General features: G+C 35.7%; 2 protein-coding genes across 5 annotated transcripts in view; both read left to right on the top strand.

Annotated features, from left to right (window-relative positions):
* Positions 1–2121, top strand: part of LOC118817703 (progranulin-like) — a 10616-nt gene extending 8495 nt beyond the window's left edge. For 2 of the 4 annotated variants that reach the window (XM_036584562.1, XM_036584565.1), the window contains 2 exons: positions 212–310; positions 881–1266. In XM_036584562.1, coding sequence (XP_036440455.1) covers positions 212–310; positions 881–907 — 126 coding nt within the window. In that variant the 3' untranslated portion in view covers positions 908–1266. Of the gene's footprint in view, positions 1–211; positions 311–880; positions 1267–1468; positions 1544–1693 lie in introns of those variants that run through there. The other 2 variants (XR_005008042.1, XM_036584564.1) reach the window with 2 other exon arrangements.
* An 8197-nt stretch (positions 2122–10318) lies between these two features.
* On the top strand, positions 10319–17704 carry LOC118818184 (progranulin-like). The gene is made up of 7 exons (XM_036585372.1): positions 10319–10435; positions 10898–11095; positions 12572–12721; positions 14276–14425; positions 16172–16324; positions 16750–16930; positions 17570–17704. The coding sequence occupies exons 2-6, from the start codon at positions 10898–10900 to the stop codon at positions 16849–16851; spliced, it is 753 nt and encodes a 250-aa protein (XP_036441265.1). The 5' UTR covers positions 10319–10435; the 3' UTR covers positions 16852–16930; positions 17570–17704.
* The last annotated feature ends 3999 nt before the right edge of the window (positions 17705–21703 follow it).

Genomic DNA, 21703 nt, shown 5'->3' with positions numbered 1-21703 from the left:
GAAATACAGTTCTAGGAAAAAAAAAAACTTTAATCATGTGATCCTTTTATCTTATTGTGTTGAGGCTCTTTATACTTTAAAAATGACATTTGCAAAAAAGGGTCCCTAGTGGGAGACAGAAGTCCTGAGAATATATCTCCCGAAGAAGTGTTGGGCATCCCAGCCTTGCAGCTTTTCATGTATGTTGTTTGATTCTCGTGTTTTATTATAGGGAGAATGCTGTCGTGGTAGATCCAGCTGCTGTAATCATGGTGCTGGATGGTCCTGTGGTCCCAAAGGCACCTGCGTCTGGGGCGGACTGATCACTCCGGTCGGTGCAGTGCTTTCCACAAAGGCAAAATAATAACAAATGCAAACATAATGATATCAATCATTGATCATTAACTTTGAACATAAGATGCTTGAGTTTTAGTGCTTCTATAAGTTGTTCCTAGTTAATGAGGGTCTAGAACAAAAGGAGGCATTCTCCTTCTCACAGATCTATAAACTTAGCAGCACATGATTTTTTGCAGTCAAGAGCATGTACAATGTCCAAAGGATTTTAGTGGTTGCAGTTAAGTGTTGTGCTTTTTCTAATCAATAGACTAAAATATTTATTATGAAATTACTGGTTAAATTTTTTAGCTGTTCACTGAGGAATTTTAGCCACTGTAGACAATTTTGATATTGACAAATTGTGATATTCACCACATGAATTAGGTCTTTAGCAATGTTCACAGGCTAATAGTTGGGAAAGCAAAGGAAATCAGTCAATCAGTTTACAATAGTAGTCTTTGTTTTATTTGGTGAAGACACTGAAAGTTATAAAAGCATGCCGTGCACTTCTTTAGGTCCCTTTACCAGCTTATTTACAACTGTTCCTTTTCTGTTTGTCCTAAAGCGGAAAAGGACCCTACCTGAGCAGTGATGGACTGACCAGTGATGGACTGTCCTTGTACAAGTAAGTCAACCACTGTATCATCTTTCAGTTTGTTTATTGGAGTAATACATGTGAGAGTATGATGTCACTGTCATATTAAAACCTGAACACCTTCATTTAACCTAAAATATCCCTGAAGATTTCTTTTAAGACTTAAACGCTGAATCTGCAGGGACAATTTTCCCTTCAAAGTTCAGTCTAAGAGGTTGGTTTTGCATGATAAATGAATTTTAGCCAGTATCTGAAAAATGGAAGCTGTGATAAAGCTAAAGCGTGGACATATTAAATATTGAAAAAAATGCATTGTGAAAAATGAATAAAAAGTAGTGTCTGATTTATGGAAGTCCGGAGAAGCCATGAGCCTTGCTACAATTTTCTGGATTGTCATCTTGAGATAACAAGACAATTAACTCATCTCAAGAAAATGGATTTTTTTACTTCGAGATCACACAATAAATAACTTGTTGTCTGAAGATAAGTTTTATAACAATTTTGTTATCTTGAGATCACAAGATAATTAACTTAAGATTGCAATGTTGTTTTCTTTAGATGACAAAATAATCAACCTCATGGCCTCTCCGGACTTCTGTACTGACTTGCACAAGAAATGAATGAAAGTGAACAGTAAGTGCATAAAAACATTTATTTATTTTTCTGTGCTTGTGCTGATTAAGGTGTATAGATATAGTAAGTGAAGATGTTTTGCTTAACAGCTGCATTTAAGCCAAAGGTTTTCATGTCGTGGATGTTGTCTAACTGGTGTTTCTTTTAAAGGAGGCCTGCTGCTCTTGGATCTTCCTGATAATCTATAATGATTTGCGATGGCTTCTGTCTATATAAACACACAAATAATCTCTTCTGCTGAGTTATATCATAACCATTATGTTCCTGCGACTTCATTTAGTCAGCTGTGAGCAGCGATGGAGTAACTCTGCTGACAATTTCAAACACATGTATTCAAGGTTTTTTTCAAGAAATTCACACTGCCAATACTTTTCTCTGCGTCTTTAAAAGCTGTATCAAAAAATCTGCTGTATACAAACTTACATAACTGTGTACATTTCCAGTATTTTCTCAGATCCTATAAAACCATTTTAAAGGGGAATGTGAAGTGCATTGTAAAGAAACATCCTGTGCAAATATAGAAAAACGTGCTCAGACTTCCAAAGCGTTTACTGACTCATTAAAAGCTATTACGCAAATGCCTCCCTCCAGAAAACAACTTTATCTTGAGATCGCAAGATATATAACTCACTGTTTCAAGATTACAATTTTGCTATCTTGAGATCACAAAATAATTACCTTGTCTCAAGAAAACAACTTTGCTATCATGAGATCACAAAATAATTTGTCTCAAGAAAACAACTTTGCTATCATGAGATCAAAAAATAATGATCTTATTGCAAGAAAACAACTTTGCTATCTTGAGATCACAAAATAATCTCTGTATTTTGAGATCACGAGATATCATCAACATTCCATTTAAATCTCAGAAGACTCGTGTAGGTTCACTGGTTGTTTTGGATGGTAAATAAACTGTTTATATTTGTGTTGTAGTCATGGCGACCCCTGGTTCCTATCACCACCACTGTAAAGACATCTGAACCATTTCACACCAAACCACTCTGAATCACTCTGTTTACATCTCACACACTCAACTATACGGACATTGTGAAAAAATCTAACTTAAATGGAGATCTAGAAAAAGTATGTCTACAGTGTAAAAACCTACAGTGAGAGTTATTGCACTAATATGGTCCCAAAAATGTTGAATGAATGTTTAACTCTCAAGACCAAACACTAAATGGTTATATACTTGAAGTATATTTATATGTATTATATACTTGAAATGAGGTCTAATGGGCTTTTAACTGTTTAGCTGCATATTATGCAATGCTCTCTAGAACTTCACACGTGTTTATAGGAGCAGAGGAGTTTATTAAGAGGAAGCAAATTATATGATGAAGTATTTAAATACATCTAAAACTGTTCATTCGCATCATTATTTAAAATAACTTCATTCTTCATATTTATGACTTACTTTAAACTTTACATATTTAACTTTAAACAAATGCCCTCCCATTATTCCAGCACTGTAGGCAAAATTCTGAAATCTGAATCTGAAACACAAATCAAGATAATTTAGGTTGTTTTTACTGAATTACATGCTAAATTTAAGGCTAATGTGTTTTTCTTTATGTTTTTTATAGTATTATGTGAAATTATATTATTGTGAGATGCACAATATATATGCATATCTTTTTTCCTATAATACGTCTGTATACATGTATACACACACACACACACACACACACACACATATATATATATATATATATATATATATATATATATATATATTATGGCAAGCCAAACAGGAAATATTTAATGAACATTGATATATATGGAATGAACATTGATATATATATATATATATATATATATATATATATACAATGAACTTTGATATATATACAATGAACTGATATATATGGAATGAACACTGATATATATATGGAACGAACATTGATATATATGGAATGAACATTGATATATATGGAATGAACTTTGATATATATATACAATGAACATTGATATATATTGAATGAAAGTCGCTGTTGAAGGGTTGAGGATGGCCAGGAAGGGAATTCTGATAAAGTGACCAGTATCTATACACAGTGATCCCATGGACAGAGTCACCTGAGAGTGGCTGATATATGATGTGAAGATGGGTGGAGCTTCAATATGTACATAATTTGACATGGTGCAGAAGAAGAGTCAGATGAGGCCATAACTTCTGTTTGAAAAATGCTCTTTTATTGAGAGCAAGGGAAAACAATGCCACTTGAAAAGCAACTGAAAACTGAGGGAGGTCACTCCTAGCCCTACTCTTTCTTCTGATGGTCACCAAACACAAACACACTCTCCCCAACTCTGAGCTGGACACAAAACAACACACACTGTAACTGAAGAACAACAACATAGCAACATTAAATAAAAATGTAAACAGTCTGTTTGGGGTGCAAGGCTACAACACACAACCCACAAGTCCCTCTCTGTCTAAACAAAACATTTTATAAATTATATTATTCATTTTTTAATCTCAATGTTCGATCCATGTATATCAAGGTTCATTCAATATATATAAATTTTCATTCAATATATATAAACTTTCATTTTGTTTGGAGGTCTGTAGTGATCGACTCTGCAGAAAGTTGGCGACCTCTGTGCACTATGCGCCTCAGCATCCGCTGACCCCGCTCTGTCATTTTACGTGGCCGACCACTTCGTGGCTGAGTTGCTGTCGTTCCCAATCGCTTCCACTTTGTTATAATCCCACTGACAGTTGACTGTGGAATATTTAGTAGTGAGGAAATTTCACGACTGGACTTGTTGCACAGGTGGCGTCCGATCACGGTACCACGCTGGAGTCCACTGAGCTCCTGAGAGAGACCCGTTCTTTCACTAATGTCTGTAGAAGCAGTCTGCAGGCCTAGGGGCTCGGTTTTACACATCTGTGGCCATGGAAGTGATTGGAACACCAGAATTCAATGATTTGGATGGGTGAGTGAAGACTTTTGGAAATATAGTGTGTGTATATATATATATATATATATATACATATATATATTAGACAAACAAACAAGCAAACACAAATGTAAACTATTGCCTAAATACTTTATCATTCAAGTTATTATTAAATTCTGTTTGTTTTGGGGTGGGCAAATTCTTTTGGCTTATAACTGTCACTAATTGTTAGAAAACATTTAAAGTGACAGGTATGGTTATTAAAAGCACATTCTTTTAATCAAAACATCATTTTTGGGCCTAAGCCCACATGCAGTGACACCTATGGGTCAAACATTTGTTTATTTGTCAGTTAATTGGATTATTTGCATTGTTCATTATTCATTCAGTCACCTCAGCAAGAAGGGCCTGGGTTTGATTGGGCGACCAGGGTCCTTTCTGTGTGGAGTTTGCATGTTCTCCCCGTGTCAACGTGGGTTTCCTCTGGGTTCTCTGGTTTCCTCCCACAGTACAAAGACATGCAGTCAGGCCAATTGGACATGGTAAATTGCCCTAGGTGTGAGTGAATGTATGTGTGTGTCTGTCTGTCTGCCCTGTGATGGACTGGTGACCTGTCCAGGGTGTATCCTGCCTTCCGCCTGATGACAGCTGGGATAGGCTCCAGCACCCCCTGCGACCCAGAAGGAGAAGGGGCTTAGAAGATGTGTGTGTGTGCTGATTGTCATGTGCTCTTCTAGCAGAGTTAACCAAAGTTTACCTGACTGTCACTCGCATATCTGCACCAGTGTTACTGTGCATTGTCTCTTAGTGCATAAATCAATCAAAGCACATACTTCTCCTCTGTTTCACAAATGAAAGTGAAAGAAGCAACAGAGTGAAAGATACTTTACACAGACTGCTATTGTTTTGGCTGTTTGATATGCGCCAAGTGTCAAGGAGAACATGAAACTTAGATCTGTTCTGTTTGAGCAGTTGTGTTGTTCCAACCTCAAAGTATGTAGCTGTGATTGATATCAAACAATGAACTGAGCATGCTTTAGGATTCCACTTTGTTTCTTTTCTTCTGAAAGGAGCCTTTGTAAACCTTGTTGATCAGAAACATAGTGGTTTCTAATACCAGTCATCTCAACAGAGACAACTTTATATAATACAAAACAATGTAATAGTTAATGAAAAAGTAAAATATACAATAGGCGTCAAATGTTTGGTGGTAACCAGGATATTCTAAAGCATAAAGAAGGCAGGACTGTCCTACTATTTCGTCCTGAATAATCACACATGATCCATGTACAAAACAATCTGAGTGATCGTTAGCGGTTTTCAACATATTTACATATTTAAATCATTGAGATTGTAGAAAAACTTACAAACTCAGATGTCTTTACAGTGGTGGTGATAGGAACCAGGGGTCATCATGACTACAACACAAATATAGACATTTTATTTAGTCAAATGCAAAAGTTGGAATATATTTTGTTGATTTTCTCATTTTAAGTAAGTTAATAAAATGTAAAATGTGCCATTCTTCGCACAGGCCACAGTTTATTAGGTTAAATTCACCACATAACACTGTCCACTCACTGTCCACTCTATTAGACACTCCTACCTTGTCAGTCCACCTTGTAGATGTAAAGTCAGAGATGATAGCTCATCTTCTGCTGCACAGTTTGGGTTGGTCATCCTCTAGTCCTTCATCAGTGGTCACAGGACGCTGCCCACAGGACGCTGCCCACAGGACGCTGTTGGCTGGATGTTTTTGGTTCGCAGTCCAGCAGTGACACTGAGATGTTTAAAAGTCCAGCAGTCTCTGGACCTTTAAAGTCTGATCTATTCTGTTACATAAACTTATTATTGTATGTTCATCAAAGTAATAAAGTAACTCTAAATTAATAAAAGTTGTACCTTAAGTGAATGTAATAAAACGTTCACTCTCTTTTTAACAGTGAGACCTCTTTGTAATAGCCCTTAATAAGAGCTTCAAACTTTGTTTTTACCTTGTTCTGCTTATTGAGCTGGAATTACTATATATTTGGAAGAAAAGAAGACAATTTTGATGATCATCAAAAAAAAAAAGCAATTCTGAATCAAATTGATACTCGTTTGGCCTTCTTTAAATACAATACCAGAAATTTAATTTCAGTACACTGTAAAAATGGTTCAGCGGTTCACCTAAAACATTTACTTCATGTGGTTACAAGTAAATTAGGTAGTTTTATTCAGCCTAAATCAATACATTGAATGAATGATTCTTTCAATTGAAGTGATTTTGGGTTGAATAAAGCTAGTTAATTTACTTCTTATTACATGATGTAGTTGAACTGATGAATCATTTTTTAGTTTAGTTGAACTCAAATTTTAGCATGTGACTCCACTCTGAATGTTTATGTGCAGTTTAACACCTTAAATGTCCAGAACCCACCATCGGGGCCAAAGTTTTATTACGCACTTCTATAAGAATAGCTCAGCCAGTTTGCTACAGTCCCTGTAGTTACTGAATAATAAGCCTTAGTATGTAATAAATCTGGGATTTTAAGGGCTTTACTCCACAAATATAAAAAAAAAATTGAGCCCTTGGCTGTGATACATTTACTTCAGCACAGGTAACTGTTCTTTATCTAAGCACAGACTCTCTGACTGAATGTGAGGAACTATTTGAGCCCCCCCCTCCACCTGGGAACATGGGGTAGTCCTGGCCCGGAGGTAAGAATTAACAATGAACAAACAGGGATGGAAGAGAAAAGTCTGACGAAGTCAAAAATTAGGAGCTGCACTTTGCCCTCACTGAGGTGGGAAATTTTGACTAGGGATGCATCAATACTGATACAGGTATCAGGTATCGGCCCATACTGTGCTCATTTACTCTTACTTGAGTTCATAAAATTGCACCAGTACCAACAAACCAGCCGACAGGGCTGGAGTGGGACTTTCAAACCGAGAGTTGATGCAGACCAGCCCACCCCAAACTCTACACACACGCAAAGTGGGTAGGTGAACTCTGTCAAGCAATGTCATTACATCAGGCTTTTCCCAACAGCAATACTGTGGTCACCCTACATATTTCAACACGTCTGCCCTGATACAAAACAATAGTATCCAATCAAAAAGCTGGATTCACATAAATGCACCCTGCCGCACCTTCACCATAACTCATGCATCCACTCAGCACAGCATAACATCTATACAGAGAAGATGATAAAAGTAAGTTAAGATCAGACAGCTGATGTACAAAGAACAGAGACTGCTGTTGAAAAAGACAGACGAGGATTAAAACTAGGGGTGTGTCGATACCATATTCAGTGTTGGTATTGGTCCAATACTGACTAAAATCCATGGATTGGATATCGGAGTGAAAAAAAATATATAATTTTATATAATCCACTAAACTAAACTATCACATAAATGCTTTGCACAAAACTGCTTTTGAATGTTTGAATGGTGCAGACCCATCAAAAAGCTGCTAAAAGTTCCTTTGTCAAAAAATTTAAATAAAAATAATAACTCATGTTGTGAACCATGTATTTCTTCCTTTAAGGGAGTAAAATGTTTGTTTCACAGGTTGAGCATGATGTTTTTTAGGTGCCTAAGTTAAACAAAGTGCATCTAGACAAATGTAGTATTAACAGCTCAGTTGTTTAAGAGAGGAAAAAAAAAGGTATCGGATTGGTATCGGTATCGGCATATAGGCTGTGGTATCAGTATTGGTATTGGGCTTGAAAAAACGGTATCAAGAAACTTCTGATCAAAGCTATGAAACATACTTCACTTACAGCTGTACAGAAGCACTTTTCTGCCTGCTCTTCTCCACTGCAGTGCTGCTCGCTTCATGGTAACTAATGTAGCATAGCTAGTTAATGCACTTCATTTACAATCAGCTAGATTTTAATGATTTAAATATTAAGACACGTTACACTTATTTACACTACCAGCTACTCCATTTTAAGTAGGACACAAATAGGTATGGTATCAGAATCGGTATCAGTGAATATTTAAAATATATACTTGGTCTGAAAAAAAAATGGTATCATTGCATCAGTACTTTTAATTGAATCAAAATTGAGTAAACTCAATTAAAAAGATGTGATTTTTTTTCTTATAAAATTTTTAATTGATCTGACTAATTTTTTACACTGTACTACAATGCAAAATGATATAACATTATTTAACACAATGCCATGTTTTGTTTCACACATGTTTTATTTATTTTTTATTTTTTTAATCATTTATCAAAAAAGTTTGGATTTGGTTTTGGTTGGCGTTGGTTTTATATAAACTATATGACAAATTATTGTTTTTTATTGACATGTTTTTGACTCTGTCTAAAAAAGTTGCTGAAGGTAAATATTTGAAACATTTCAAAACAATAATGAAGCAACAGTACAAGCTTGTCTGTAAGGAATGGGGAAAGACAATTTTCAGCCATTTCTTGTAAGGAACCAGGGTGTTACCTTCAGCTTAAGACATGCTTTATACAGTGTCTTTAAGCTGACAGATGAAGCACATGCCAAAGAAAACTTTTCGTTATTACACAGCATAATTCACATGTTTTGAACCCAGTACTAATCTTCTGATAAAGCCTACAAGGCTCATCATAATTAATCATAGTTGAAAGAAAAACAAGGTTTTACTCTAACAGTGCATTTCTGCTGGTCCATTTGTCTTGAAATAATTACACAAAATAAAGGGCAAGTGATGTATAAACAGTTGTATGCAAAAGTTTGGTCAAATTTCATGTTTAGTAGTGTAAATACGTTAATGCATCTTGTACACAGAACACATTTCTGCGTATTTTAATACATAATTTCTATTGATTTGCTAAGTTCACTGTGTTGGGAAAAAAGAAAACATAAACTTTAGTACTAATTCTTATTTCCAATGGCCATCAGTGAAGTAGCAGTAGCAAGTAGCAATAAGACATACCGAGTTTCTCACAATGACAATAACTGTTAAGCTTTGTTTAATTTAAAAGCACAAATGAAAATTTGTATGAACATTTTACGCATCTCAACATGGTTTGCACTGAAAAAAACAATAAATAGACTTTATTGAACAGTCATATGCAAAATGACATTGTACTGATTTTCTAAAAGGAAATAAATCAACACATCCTCTGCACAGAACACACTTAAATATGGCAATTTTTTTTTCTAATTATAGTGCACAATTTCTGTTTATTTGCTGACTTTTGAGCACAATGTAAGATTAAAACATAATTTATAAATTGTGTCATAACTTATGCACAGGCTACATTTTATGTTTTATTTTTCCCCAGTATGTTAAAATCAACCGACCAGGGGTGGTCTAACTTGCATGTGCCTGTATGTGATATATACACTCTTTGGCTGGAATGTGCAGCTGCTGTTGCTCTCACTGGACGTCAGTGATGGAAATTGAAAACGTTTTTTCTGTAGAAATCAGGTGATTTTCTGTGAGCACATAATGAAATGATTGTTATTGATTTATTGAAGGTAATAAATACATATAGCTACAACATAACGCACCGCTTTTAAATGAGAAAGTATCTTTGGGGTCAAATCATGCAAGACGCAGAAAATCTAAATACTATTCATGATCAAATATGTTAATAATTCAACGTGTATATTTGTTAAGGTATAAGGGTAATGACTTAGAATAAATAATTTCTCTATTGACTTCCATTAAACGTTAAGCATGTTTTATCCCTCTCCTGTAAAGTTCCCTTTTCGAAATACAAGTTATTGTTCCAAAAGTGACAAAATGTTGCTGAGTGTTATGCAACTGATTATATTGCATCATCAGGAAACATACTGTTCTTTTCAACACATCAGTTGACCTCAAACTTGTCAATCCAGTTCATGGAGCAGGATCTAAATTCCTGAGCCAAATTTGAGAATATAAAAGAGCGTTCGAAAGTGGATTTCACACAGCGGAGCCAAAAGCTGACCACATCTCACTAAGAAGAAAAGAAGAAGCTCTGACCCACTCCATCAGAAATCTACCACAAGAGCAAAAGTGAGTGTTTTAGTAAACTACTGAATCAAGAAAATTTAAATTGTTTGTATTGTAAAAATTTATTCAGTACTAAAATTGTCTTAAATGTGTACAATTTATTTAGTATTTCTAACTGACAGATTTTTCTAAGATTTATTTGTAAGATTATTTAACCAGTTTCTAGACATTTTAAGTTACTGTAAGAAATTTTGCAAGTTGGAAATATTGTCATAAATTGGCAGATAGTTTGTCTTCCTCCAAGCATTATTTTCTGAAAAAAGTAAAATTACTCTCCACTTGAATAAGCTTTCACTTGCCAAAACTTCAAATATGTATTAATGTTTTGAAATAAGTTGAAAAGTCTTATAACACTATCATGGCAATCCCATTATACATATTGTCAAAATTATACGTGCCTAGATGTAATATTTTTGCAGACGTTCTCTCTACAGGAAGAGGGTGATATTTGTTCTCCTGTTGTAGATGGTTGCTGTGTTGGCGTTGCTGATGGCACAGTTGGTGTCAAGTGCTGTGGTGAAGCCCGAGGCACATCTCCAACCACCTCTGGACTCCCAGGTCATCCCAGGAGTGCAGTGGTGCAGCTATATTTACTATTGTCCATCCTGCACTTCCTGCTGCAGGAGGGCTGATGGAACTTATGGCTGCTGTGGAAGCAACATGGTGACACTCTGTTATTATTTGATCTGTTTGGTTTATTTTACAGTGTATGTCATCACATCCTTGATAACAGACTAAGTAGGTCCGCAATGGTTGTTCATCAGCTAATGAGATAGATTTTAGTGTTGTGGCAAGACTGAGATCTGGACATATCAAGATCTAGACACAATGATTGCGAGTCAAGACTTTGCGGTTGAGTTAAGGTAAAAAAGTAGTTAATTTTACATTGATTCTACATGATAGATACCATAATAAAAATTATAAAAATAAATCATAAACAAATTAGCCTATCAACATCCCTTATAAGCTGGAGAAGGTGATTTTGTAGAAACCAGAAAATATAAGCTAATTTTTGAAAATATCCAACCAAAAAATTTCCACCGCCTTCTTTTAGCCTTCATTCCAAAGCCCCTCCACCAAAACATGTAAATGTGCATGGCCTGACTACTCAGAGAGTGCACATGTGGGCAGGTCTTGAGGTAGACAGGCAGGTAGGCCATCCAATCATTTCAGTCGGCCCTAAAGAAATGACTGGATGAGGTTTTTACAGTCCTCTGCCCTCCAAAACTTTTTTTCTTTTTATATTCAGAACATTTGATTTATTGATTGCTATCAGGATGTAAAGAGTATTTCATGAAATATAATAAAAATGTTTCTGAAATAAATCTATTCTCTGTCCCTTCTGCTGAACATGTTTCTGTACCTTATTTAACTGAATCTTGAATAAGGAGAGCACTGACCTGTTTTTCTTATATTATCCAGTCCGAGTTCAGACTTTATCTTTAACATGTTGATGTAGATGCGTAGATATTAGAGCTGTCAAGGTGGCAAATTTTTAAAACTTTGGAGTTTTGCATACCACTGTGATATTAAAAAGAATTCAAAAAAGAATATATTAAAAAAAAAAAAATGGAAGTAAAGGCAGCCATGCACTCAATTGACCTCAAGAAAAATGTACAAGCCCATCCTACCCCAGGATCAAGACAAGAGCGAGTCAATTCTGAAACTATTCATTTGCAGTCTCAAGACCAGACTCAAGCACTACAGCACTGCCAGATTTTCGAAGATAAACATTCAACAAGTCAAAAAAAACCACCATTAAATTAACTGTTGCAATCACAAAATCTCAAAATTCAGAATTATTTTTAAAAATACACTGAATACACAAAAGTCATTAGATGGTTTGGGTAGTAGTCGAATGTAGAAAATTGAATTCAAACATTCTCAGTTGAAAAGAGAATATAGTCCAGAAGTTACCTTAGTCTTTGTTTTTTGTTTGTTTGTTTGTTTTGTGGTGGTGTGAAGGGATGCCTTTGAAAAGAAGAGTTTATTTGAAGTAAAAAATAAATGCGCACTTTACTGATTATTATTACAATTATACAGAATTCATTCAAATTGACTTCTAATATTTTTTTATATTTTTTTAATTAGCACATTCTCCTCTAAGTTCTTGATGCCATTTACTCTGTCCTGTTCCAGGTTTGCTGTCCTGATGGGTTCCACTGCTGCCCATACGGGTCCCACTGCGATGCCACGTCCAGTCGCTGTAAACTTGGAGGATCCAGAGGTCTGAGCTTTCCATCATCCCCCCAGCAGCCAGCTACCATGGTGGACACGCCTAAGCTTCAGGTTAGCAATCGTGTTATCGGACACACAGGATTGAATGTATGCCAGTCAGCCAGTTGGGTGTGCCGAGTGGTCGGGTGGGTCTGAATTTAATAAAAAGCCAAAATTTTTTATTCAAGAGGGGTAAAAATAACACCTAAGAAAAAGCAGAAAATGGAGTCACATGTGCTGGAATCAACAGCTGAAAAATGGAGTGAAGAAAGGTCATTTGATAAAATCAGCTCTCCATTGAAATGGCTCACCACTGAAAACAAGTGACCTTTGATTTCAAAAGAAAGTTAAGAAAATGCATTTGAATTGAAAACCAAAGTGGAACATCATCAAATTATTTGATTAAATCTTTCTTTTGAGTGATTTTTTTTGTATGCCATCACTTATCATAGTTATTACTTGCTTCGTCTAGCTTAATGATAATATTTTAGTTACTTGCCTCATTTATTGCTTAACTTCTTGCTAGAAAAAAACAGCGTACCTGGTCAGCAAAATCAGTATATCGTTGCTGTCCAAAGAAACCATGTATCTTCACTTTTGTCGATTTTTAGTTTTCTCCATCATTTCAACATACCAGCTGTCCTTTACGTTGCCTGAAAATTTCATGATGAATGGACCAATAGAAATGCTCTAAAATCACTTGGAATAAAACCTCTTTACATTAACTTACATTGAACGATAAAAGAGTTTTTGCCTTCTATCGTAAAGTTACTATTTCAGAGATACTTGTTTTTCTTTGGACGGCAACGATATGTTGTGTTTTGGGTGCTGGTATGCTGGTCAACCAGTATTCAATTTATAATTGAAAATAAAGCCTGTCTTGCTGTGTATCATTGTTTTAGCACTCAGCATGAATCCAAGAGGACAGAAAATCAATAAAAAACATGTCCACCTTATGCTAATTATTTATTTTTGCTCATGATAACCAATAGAATGAATCACCATCAAAATTCTTGCAGCTCACAGACACTCCAGACTAACAATTTCTGAAAAGGTCTCTGCAATTCCACTTGTTTTCGAGATCTCTATGAGTAAAAAATTACAAAATTTAGCAGGCGCTGGGTAAATTTTTAATCAAAAATTAAAAAAATTAAGATATCACATTTCTGTTAGCATTTACATGTCAAACAATGGCATATATGAGTAGCCCATGGTCTCCTGAAAATAACAACATATGGCATGTGTGACTGTCTCATGTAAATACTTTATAATTGCAAACGTAATTGTAATTGAGTCAAAATATCAAAAAAATCCCCAAGGTTCTAGGGTTCTAAAGGTTAATGCAAACAATTCTAAACAGAACCATTGTCTTTGCTGAAGTTACTGAATGATAAGCTCCAGTATGTAATAATCCTGAGATTTAAAGGGTTAAGAGTGTAATATTGTGTTCAGGTTTATTGTAAAATGTGGAAAAACCCTTGTTGGTGTGTCAAACTTTTCACTGGTATTTTACACACAGAGGAAAGATTGATAATGAAAACAAAAGGTCCAGACATACAAAAGTGTGACTGCAATGATAATATGGTTATTTTTCTTGCTTATCTTCACATCTTTACAAAATTTCAGGTGTTTCCAAAAAAGCCGGAGGCACCACAATCTGCCCTGGAATCTGCTGAGCCTTCAGTGCAGTGGTGTGACTTCAAAAGCTACTGTCCAGACTGCAGCACCTGCTGCAGGACGCCGAGCGGCTCCTGGTCCTGCTGTGTCTTTTCTAACGTAAGTCTCTCTAGACTAGGACTAACATCTTTTTAACTCAATACACTGTAAAAAAAACAATATATCATCACTGTCCAAAGAAAAACAAGCATCTCCAAATTGATAGCTTTATAGGAGAAGGAAAAAAACTTAACCTTTAGTGTAACTTAATGTAAAGAGAGTTTATTTCAGGAGATCACTCACATCTCTCTATTTACAATTCACTGTACACAACAACAGTAACTTTTCACCAATTTTTCTTCCAATCTCCTCTTCTACTCTGTATTTATTTGTATTTTTGATAGTTTCTATGCTTGTTTCGGTGAGCCTCAAGTGAGACATGGTTCAGATAAATGACTTAATTCCTGAATATTTCTTCATTTTACTGTCCACAAGTCTTCTTTGTTTTAAAATGTCCATATTCCAAAACAATTCTGTTGTTCATTTTTAGATTTAAATGAAAAAAAAATCCAGATTTTTTAATGTGTGCTAAGAATTTTGGACCCCTAATATACATGTTTATACAAATGATAATGTGGGGCATTTTCCAGCTCATATCAGCTTTACATCTCTGCAAAATGTAGAGAGTTTCCAGAAAAGGACTGCACTTTCTGAAGTATACAGGTATAACATGCATAACATGTAAAACGTGTATAGTAGCGCATTATAGAATATTAAGTAATCAAAACATCATTACTCTTCTTTGTCAACTAAGCATTGCAGCTCAAAAGTGAATTTACAACAATATACCAATATATTTATACATATTGGAGGGTCCAAAGGTCTGAGATCACTGGTGAAAATGCTTGTAGCTTGCTTTATTTATTTATTTATTTATTATTTTTACATTACAAATTATTTTAGCAGCATAACAATTTGAGTGAAAACTAGAATCTTTTCATATTTTCATATTTTATAATTTCTCAGTGTTCAGAATGATATGTCCCACTTTTGCTTTAATGACAGCGTGCACTCAAACTGGCATGAACTCCATATGTTTGTGTAAAAACCTCTGATCAGTAGATCAGATCCACCTGACAGTCATCTTAACATGAGTGCAGAATGTTAAACATTTAGTTATAAATTAAAAGAATCTTAAATATTGAAATTTTACAAAATTCTTAAACTTTCTGTTGTTTTCTGTTATTTATTCAGGTTTCATGGGGTTTTAATGTGTTTTCAGACTGTGCACCCCACTTTATTTATTTGTTTGTTTGTTTGTTTGTTTGTTAAAACACTGCACTGTATGCATTAGGGCCTGGCTGATATTAACATTTTGTAATTCTGATATCGATATAAAAACGATGATAACCGGTAATATCAGAGAAAGTCATTTTGCTGCTGTCAGAACTAAAAACTGTGTATCTCCATTTTTGTTGTTTTTCAGTTTTTCACATAATTTGAAAATGCCTGTTGCCCTTTACATTGTGTATAAATTTCATGAAGAATGGACCAACAGAAATGGCCCAAAAATATTTGCTTTATATACAGCCTGCAGTCGTCTAAGAGGTCATAATTACTCTTTAATAATCAGCATATTATTGGTATTTTATTTGCTGATACCAATAAAACCACAGATCGTCAATATCACCCAATATATTACCAACCAATATATCGGTCAGGCTCTAATATGCAGGTGCAGTAAAGAGTCGACTATCTCTAATAAACGATTAAAGGCAGTATGTGTCATGCAAATTGTTTTAGCACAGTGTTTTGGGGCTGAAGTATTTGCGGTTTTCACTGTAAGGGTTTCATGTTGTGCTTTAGGGTCAGTGCTGTCCAGATGGCCTGCATTGCTGTGCTAATGGCTATCGCTGTGATTCCACATCCACCCGCTGTCTGATAGGAGGACTGAGTATGCCCTCATCCCCACAGCGTCCAGCTATTACTGTCAACAGCACCGTCCACCGTGACTATGAGGTGAGGATTTCTCACAGAGAGACATTCTGTATAAGACAATATCAACAATATCATATAAACATTGATAATAAATTATAGTGTTGGTAAATAAAATAAAAGTTAATTGTGCTGGAAGCACTAGAAAGTCTAAACATCTTTTCAGTGATATAAAACTTATTCTCTTGTGGATAATTGCTTATAATACAATACAGAAAGTTTCAAAACATTGTTGGAAGCTGTAAAAAAGTAAGAATAGAGCAGGAGATATTTTCTGTGATCAAAATTTGAAGCATATAATTTGACAATCTTGTAGTTTACAAAATAAATGTAGTTGTGTTCAGTTGAAATGTACTTACTCTGACTCTTGTTGGACTTTGATGTGGCACCTGTACCCAAAAATTGTATTCATTAATATTTTTGGTCAGTAAAGTGATCTGTAATTTCAGGAAGTGAGATCCAAAGTGGTCAAAGAGGCTGACTCTTCTCCGATGGTGCCAGTAAACAAGGCTCTAGAGACTCCCGATGGATGCCGAGATTGTTCGTTGTGATGCCCGCAATGGCTGCCCAGTGGGAAGTACCTGCTGCAAGATGCTGAATGGAGAGTGGGGATGCTGTCCTTATACAGAAGTAAATACTGATAAAGATGCATTAACTCTTTAGCATGTCATTTAATAAGTAATATAAATGAATTCAATTAGTAATAGTAATTATCCTGTAATCGCAGTGAAATTATTCAGTAACTACTATGCATATTCAGTAATTTATATGAAAGATTCATTAACTACAGGTCATTATAGAGTATCTACAATAATTATTCAGTAACTACAGTGTAGTTACACAGTAACTACATGGTAGTACAGAATCTGAAAGGAATCATTCAGTAACTACAATTCATTATTCAGTAACTACTATGAATAATTCATTAAATACTATTACTGTGAACTACCTACTATGAAATTATTCAGTACTACTATTAATTATTTAGTAACCGTAAACTATTCAGTTAGTACAATTATTTATGAAGGCCACTAATCTCAAATTTCACAGCTCAATTTGATTAAATTACAGTACAATACACTTACTTTAGGGGATTTCTACATTTGATAGCAGCCTAAGTATTATATTCTGATCAAAAATTTCATAACAATGTAATTTGAGCATTTCAGAAGCAATGCATTTGAATCGCCTTCACATCGATGCCACTGCTAAGTACTGCAGTTACTCCACTGTGGAGCTCAGAATCAGTGACATGGTCATTTTTTAAAGGGTCAGTGCTGTGAAGACAGAAAGCACTGCTGTGAATCCGGCTACGAGTGTGACGGCTCAGTGTCCTGCAAGAAGGGTTCGCTGAACGTTCCTGCCAGCCTGAAGGAGGCGCCGCTGAACCTGTGAGTCTACACCACTGGAGGTGCAATGCTAATCAGCCAGATATCCAAGCCACTTAATAAATCATAATCACTGAAATCATTAAACTTACTTTATGGGTTTGGGGAGAATTGTGATGATTTTTTTAAAAGATTCTTGAATTTTTACCCTATTGACACTGAGAATACTCAAAAAAACACTGGTGGGGCTGACCTTCAGGATGATTTTGTCAGAAATCTTGGCGAAACTCATTCCCATTACAAAGCCAGGAACCGTAATTCATCGCCAGGCAAGAATTAAAAAAAAACAAAAAAAAACATTGTCAGTCTTTCCAGCGGAGCACTAACTGCTGCACCATGAAATCATGTAATCATGTAACTGCTTAATTTCTTTATGTAACTTCTAACGATCCACAGGAAACCAGTGTGAATTTGAATTTATATTTGCACCAACAGTTGTACATCTGCTTGTTTGACATCAGAATGATCTTTACATCTTGAGTTTGTTACAACTGCATAAATGTGATTGTGATTGAAATCAGTGACCAATCTGAGTCTCTATTCATCTGATCAAAAGCTGAAGAGCATCTTTCAAATAAGTATGATTTACTTAAAATGAATAAAATCATATTAAAACACTGATTTTATGGTCTTGTTCTTCGTCACTGCTGTATATGACTATGATGTGCTCACTCATTATATGTGTTGATCATTTGCACTGAGTTAGTGTGTTCAGTTCACACAGTGTAATAAGAGCTTCAGTCTTACACTCGGACTGTTGATGGTGGTGTTCTCTGTGCTCAGACAATGTACATTTTTACAGTCCGGCATGTTAGTAAGAATGATGCACTGTTCACCTTGAGGCACAACTCCCTAAACAAGAGAAGACGAAAAAAAAAAACCCTGAAACTCTATTCTTCCATGTTTTACTTGAAATTCCAGATTTGTGACTCACATGGCCTTAAGCCAGCATTTTACATGTTTTCCTTGAGGGAAAATCAAACGGTTGAGATCATTTTTCCACAAGGAACTAAACGGTTTCAGTGCAAATGCATGAATAGACAAAACTAGAAAGCGGAAATTTGTGAACGAACTTTAACATCTAATTACTTTAAAATGTTAAAATGGTGAAAGACTGTTGAAGGTTGCTGAAGTGTTGCTTAGATGTTGTTAGGTGGTTGCTAAAGTAGCCAAGGTGGACTGTGATATGTTGCCAGGTTCTACCTTAAACTACTTTAAATCCACTGCCACCTTAATTTCAATGCCACCTTAAACTTACCGCCATCTTAAATGTAATACCTTAAATTCACTGCAACCTTAAATTTACTAATACCTTAAATTCACTGCGTCTTTAAATTTACTGATATCTTAATACATTGCCACCTTAAATCCACTGCCACCTTAAATTTACTGATACCTTAAATCTGTTGCTACCTTAAATACTCTGCTACCTTAAAACCATGGCTGCCTTCATGCCACTGTTACCTTAAACCCAGTGTCTCCTTAGATTCATTATATTAAATGCACTGCTACCTTAAATTCACTGCCCCCTTACATTTACTGCTACATTAAATTTATTGCCACCTGAAATGTAGTGATATCTTAAATTTGCTGATATTTTAAATTCACTGCCACCTTAAACATGCCAAATTTAATTTGTTCTCTATAGAGGATGTGCTACTTAATGTCACTCAGAAAATCAACAAAACATGGCATTTGCCCATGGCATGCAATGCATGCAACTGTACAAACATCAAGCCAAGGGCAGAGAGCAAGGTGCATTTTCAATTCATTTTCTGCTGGAGGTTTTAGTAGTTGTATTTCTGTAATTGCTGCTATTGTAAAGTCTGGCCTTTCTGGAATCTGGATTTCTGTGGTTATATGACAGAATATAGTGTTGGAGAAACGTAGGCTGTGGGGATGGACAAACTGGCATTTCTTTAATGTTCTTTTTTGGCATTGTCCCTCATTGAGTTTTTTTTTTTTGTCTATTACTTGTATTTTCCCACAGGTCACGCACTTATCTGGGTGCTGTGTAAAGAATCAAACCTTTTAACTTGTACAAACAGAGCACAGAGGACATGTCCTTGTTCTTGTCCAAGATGATGCACAAGATGCCTGAGAGAGAGAAAGAAAGAGACAGAGAGAGAGAGCTTACATAAAATCTCTGAAACACAGGGTGTTGTGGTTTCTCAATGCTACAAACTCTAACACAGAAGTCCCTCAGCTTGAGAAAAGATGTTTTGAACAATGAGAGCATTTCACAGCGGTTAACAGAGGACGACGAGCAAAGTCCTGGTCAGACAGACGGACTGAGAAAGAGAAAGCAATCCAAAAATTATACCAAAAATTGTATAACTTTTCTAGCAATAAAACAGATAAATCTTTAATAGACTACTAGTTTTATTTGGATCTGCTGCATTTTATATTCACATACAACCTAAACTAGCTTTGCAGTGTCGAGTCAGAATATCTTCACTGCTCCCTCCTGACTGGACTGACCGCTGAAGCACACATACACTATAAACATGGTGATTTAGGGTCTTTTGCGTGACGCTGCAGATTCCACTCCGCTGAATTCCACATTGAAACTACAGCAGGTCCAAGTGTCTTCACAGTGACTGGAATCAAGGCTGGGGCGTTCCTGTAATCGACACTCGCTCCATGTGATCTGGATTTTCTCCTGCTCTGATCAACAGCAGTGTTTTTTAAATGTCTGAGTCAGAAGATGATTTTTAGAACACTCAGCAGAATAAACAGATCAGAATAAACAGATCAGAATAAACAGATCATCAATGATGCTGCACAGCATCCCCAATCTGAACTCTCAGTGTGGTTCTGAAATTCTCAATGTGGTTCTGGAATTCTCTGTGGTGTTCTCATTGTGGTTCTGGAACTCTCAATGGATTTACAGAATTCTCAATGCTGTTCTCAGTGTGGTTCTAGAATTTCCAGTGTTGTTTTCAGTGTGGTTCTAAAATTCTCAGTGTGGTTCTGGAATTCTCAATGTGGTTCTAGAATTCTCAGTGTTGTTCTCAGTGTGGTTGTGGAATTCTCAATGTGGGTCTAGAATTCTCGTGTGTTATTCTCAGTGTGTTTTTAGAATTCTTAGTGTTATTCTTAATGGGGTTGGATAATTCTCAGTGTTGTTCTCAGTGTGGTTCTAGAAGTCTCAGTGTGGTCCTAGAATTGTCAGATGTGGATCTAGAATCCCCAGTGGGCTTCTAGAAACCTTAATCTGGTTCTACAGTTTTCAATTTAGCTCTAGAATTTCCAACTTGGTTCTAGAATGCTCAGTGAGGTTAGAGATTCTCAGTGTGGCTCTAGAATCTCCAATGGGGTTCTAGAAATCTTAATGTGGTTCTGCAATTCTCAATTTAGCTCTAGAATTCTCAGCACGGTTCTAGAATGCTCAATTCGGTTAGAGAATTCTCAAAGTAGCTCTAGAATTCTTATCGCTGTTGTAGAATTCTTGATGGGGCTCTAGAATTTTCTGTACATTTCAGGAATTTTCTGTACATTTCAGGCTCTTGAACTCTCGCTGTAGGTAAGGAATTTTTGAATGCTATTTTTAAGTAAGTAATTCATATTTGTTATTGTGTTAATTCTTTATGTATGCAAACAAGAGCAAAATGGTCAATTACAAAGACGGCAGATATATAGTGTGGTTCAAGAATATATACAGGTGGGCCTGAAAACCCTGACTCCTTTTTGAACAGCCTTGCTTCCATATATTTTGCCCCAAAGCCCGGCAGTAAAAATATAGCTGTCAAGGCTGAATGCTGGAATGCCTGTGAGAAGAGTTGGAGAAAACTAATTTCATTTCAGAGCAGACTTCTCTCAACTGTTGCTCACCATGAATCAAAGCAATCAAGCGTTTTTGTCCAGCAGTCATTCTATGTTGTATTTCACCACCATACCGCAACCTATGGCCAGGTGTTAATCACCGATCTTTAGAACTGCACTCTAGTACGTCAACAATAATTCTTCCCAGCATTTTTCCTTTTCATTAATCTATGACAAAACAGCACTGCGG

The sequence above is a fragment of the Colossoma macropomum genome, unplaced genomic scaffold, assembly GCF_904425465.1.
Source record: "Colossoma macropomum unplaced genomic scaffold, Colossoma_macropomum, whole genome shotgun sequence".
Taxonomy (NCBI): Eukaryota; Metazoa; Chordata; class Actinopteri; order Characiformes; family Serrasalmidae; genus Colossoma; species Colossoma macropomum.
Note: the sequence above shows the minus strand (reverse complement) of the source record. Positions and strands in the feature narration are given on the sequence as shown.